Raw genomic sequence first — 3,045 nt, 5'->3', positions numbered from 1 at the left:
ACCTTGGGCAAGTGTCTTCTACTATAGCCTCGGGCCGACCAAAGCCTTGTGAGTGGATTTGGCAGACGGAAACTGAAAGAAGCCCGTCGTATATAAGTATATATATATGTGTGTGTTTTTTGTTGCCTGTATTTGTCCCCCCCAACATCGCTTGACAACCGATGCTGGTGTGTTTACGTCCTCGTATCTTAGCGGTTCAGCAAAAGAGACCAATAGAATAAGTACTAGGCTTACAAAGAATAAGTCCTGGGGTCGATTTGCTCGGCGAAAGGCGGTGCTCCAGCATGGCCACAATCAAATGACTGAAACAAGTAAAAGAGTAATATGTCTCTATGGAACGGTTTAAAAAATATCGAGATACGTCCCATTCTTAATAAATGTTGTTTTGAAAGTACCAATCTTTGATCTTTATTTGATATTTGTAACGTCTAATTTTTAAACTCTCAAAATAAATAAATGAATAAATATAGATTAATGTAACAACATAGAATTAATGTGACAACATATTTCATCATCTTTTATATTTCTTTCTGAGTAAATAATACAAGGAGTGAAACACTATAAAACTAGCCAACAGCTTATCGTTACGTGTCTAGTGGATACAGCTGATGAAATTTGTTTTGACAATAACAACTGCGTTTTTCTGCCAACTACGTCCACATACATTCTGTTGAATGACGTCATTCTGAATACCTCTATTTCGCAAAAAATGTATTGATCTATTTATAACTGGGAAAAATACACACCCACAAAATATCATGACGTTTATAAAAGCTTTGAAAGATTAACTAAATATATTTATTTCTACAGAGATCTTAATTAAATTCTAAGTAATTAATAAGTTACAAGTGCTCAGAAAAACGATAAATTATCTCCCTTCGCAGGTGGAAAGCGACATCTAGTGAGCGCTTTGTCGACGTTACGAGCGTGTCAAGATGACGGCAATCAAGACACTGACCACACTTATTTGTCTGCTTTTGATTTACGGCCATGAAATTGAAGGAAGAAAAGTTCTGTTGCAGGATGTCAATGTGATCACTTTAAACCATGGACAAATGACAACTGCGAAAAGATCTTCACCGGTTCCCCAGTTAAAATGCACTGGTGGATCAGCAGGATGTCGGTCCTTCATTCCACAGACTGTCCAGTGTTACAACCGAGGTTGGGACGGCTACGATATTCAGTGGGAATGTAAAACGGACATGGACAAAAAGTATCGCTTTGGACAGATTGTTGTTTCGTGCGAAGGCTACGACTATGCTGACGACCCTTACATCCTAGCTGGCTCTTGCGGTCTGGAATACGACATTGACTACGTAAACCAGAAAAGCTCTGGCAGTTACTTCAATCATTACTCGTCGAAACGCGAATCGGGTTTGGGTTTTGGCTCAATTTTCACTTTCCTCTTTGTTATTATGATTATCTTCTTCGTGTATCGTACTTGTTTTGCAACACCTACCGATCCATCATCTTTTCCTGGAGGCGCACAAAGCGGGCCAACTCCAAGTGGTCCTCCACCGCCATACGGTTTCAGATCCGATTACTGCTCAGGCCAGAGTGCCCCACCCCCGTACAGCTCCTCAACTCACAGTAATAATGGACAGCAACCAGGATTTTTCAGTGGTCTTGCTTCTGGTGCACTTCTCGGCTACCTTTTTGGAAATAGAGGTGGTTACCACTCGAACTCTTATTACAGCGATGGCTATCAAAGAGATTGGTTTGGGTCACCAACAGGTTACCATTCTGGTCCCACGAGTAGCTTCAGCAGCTCCGAAACTCGAACAGCCTCTGGATTTGGTGGAACTAAACGCCGTTAAAAGATCTGTCTTAAACTGTGAAATATTTGAAATTTATCCTTGTTTTTTTGTTTGTTTGTTTTTTGCCTTACCTGTGTACCAATTACGGCATAACAATCTTGTTTTACCTTTAATATACAATTATATTTGAAAATATTCCATCAGATTGTTTATATAGATGTGACATTTTACTTTATTATCCCCAATTTCACAGTACCCCCGCCTCTTACCATCCTGTTGAGCAACAATTAATTCCGATAAACAAAACTTACCTTTTTCCTTTTTTTTTTTTCTAAAACAGAAATTTTGAATATTATATTTTTTTGTCATTCTTGCTTCTTTTTTTTTTTTTTTGCTTTAATCCAACCCGAACAAAAGAATAGTGTTGTGCGATCTTGACATTTGGATTTAAAAATAACTCTCCTCAAGTTTTTTCTCTTTTCGGCCATTAAGTTAATATCATTTGTAAACAATTTGAAACATCCGAAGGTGGAAAAGCATTTAAATTATTCATTTTTTTAAAAATTAACAATTCTAAAACAATGTAATTTAATTAATTAGCAATTGGTGAACAAAATCGTTAATTGTAGATACTAATTTTTGCTTTGTTCGGATACTTAATTCCATTTAAGTCGTCGATTTACTCACGCAGAAGTAAATAAAATATGTATGTAGTTGTTTTTAAGATTCTAAATGTCAAGATCACTTTTATGAAGTGGTTCTTATGATTTATTTAACTTTCATTATTTGTATATTTTTGTTCTGTATTTTTAGATCGCCAAAGTAACGTACCGTGCGGATCTAGATATTAACCTTTATTTGTATATAAGTAACAGAATTTTGATTTTTAAATGAAAAACAAAAAAACTAGGGTGTGACCTATAAGCGAGTAAATATGGTAATTAACAAAACCTCTTAAATAAAAAAACTGACGTGTCGATTGTGATTATAGAATATATTAGGTTATGCAATTCCACCAACTTTTGTTGGGTATTGACACTTTGCTCAATCTTTGGTCGAGCTGTTGATGATGGTATGTGACTTATTTTTTGGAATTTTCAGGAAGTTTTGCGAATCTGTGTTTTGCACACGGGAATTCAGGCGATTATGAAAAAAACAAAAAAATTGCGTATGATCTTAGGGCGAATTAGTTACTTTTAACACATCTCACGACCACCTGGTAACTTCCTCGTTCCCTAGTTCCTCTGACATGTACAGATATTTTTCTCCCCATAAACACATTTAATGG

At 36.3% G+C, this 3,045-nt stretch overlaps 1 protein-coding gene across 1 annotated transcript; it reads left to right on the top strand.

Annotated features, from left to right (window-relative positions):
* The first annotated feature begins 669 nt into the window (after positions 1-669).
* Positions 670-2,127, top strand: LOC106878112 (store-operated calcium entry-associated regulatory factor). The gene has a single exon (XM_014927223.2). The coding sequence runs from the start codon at positions 936-938 to the stop codon at positions 1,815-1,817; it is 882 nt and encodes a 293-aa protein (XP_014782709.1). The 5' UTR covers positions 670-935; the 3' UTR covers positions 1,818-2,127.
* The last annotated feature ends 918 nt before the right edge of the window (positions 2,128-3,045 follow it).

Source organism: Octopus bimaculoides, chromosome 19 (genome assembly GCF_001194135.2).
Source record: "Octopus bimaculoides isolate UCB-OBI-ISO-001 chromosome 19, ASM119413v2, whole genome shotgun sequence".
Classification (NCBI taxonomy): Eukaryota; Metazoa; Mollusca; class Cephalopoda; order Octopoda; family Octopodidae; genus Octopus; species Octopus bimaculoides.
This window is presented reverse-complemented; position numbering and strand designations above follow the sequence as displayed.

Coding starts and splice junctions, on each gene's coding strand:
- LOC106878112 (XM_014927223.2), top strand. CDS start 936: ATGACGGCAATCAAGACACTGACCACACTTATTTGTCTGCTTTTGATT.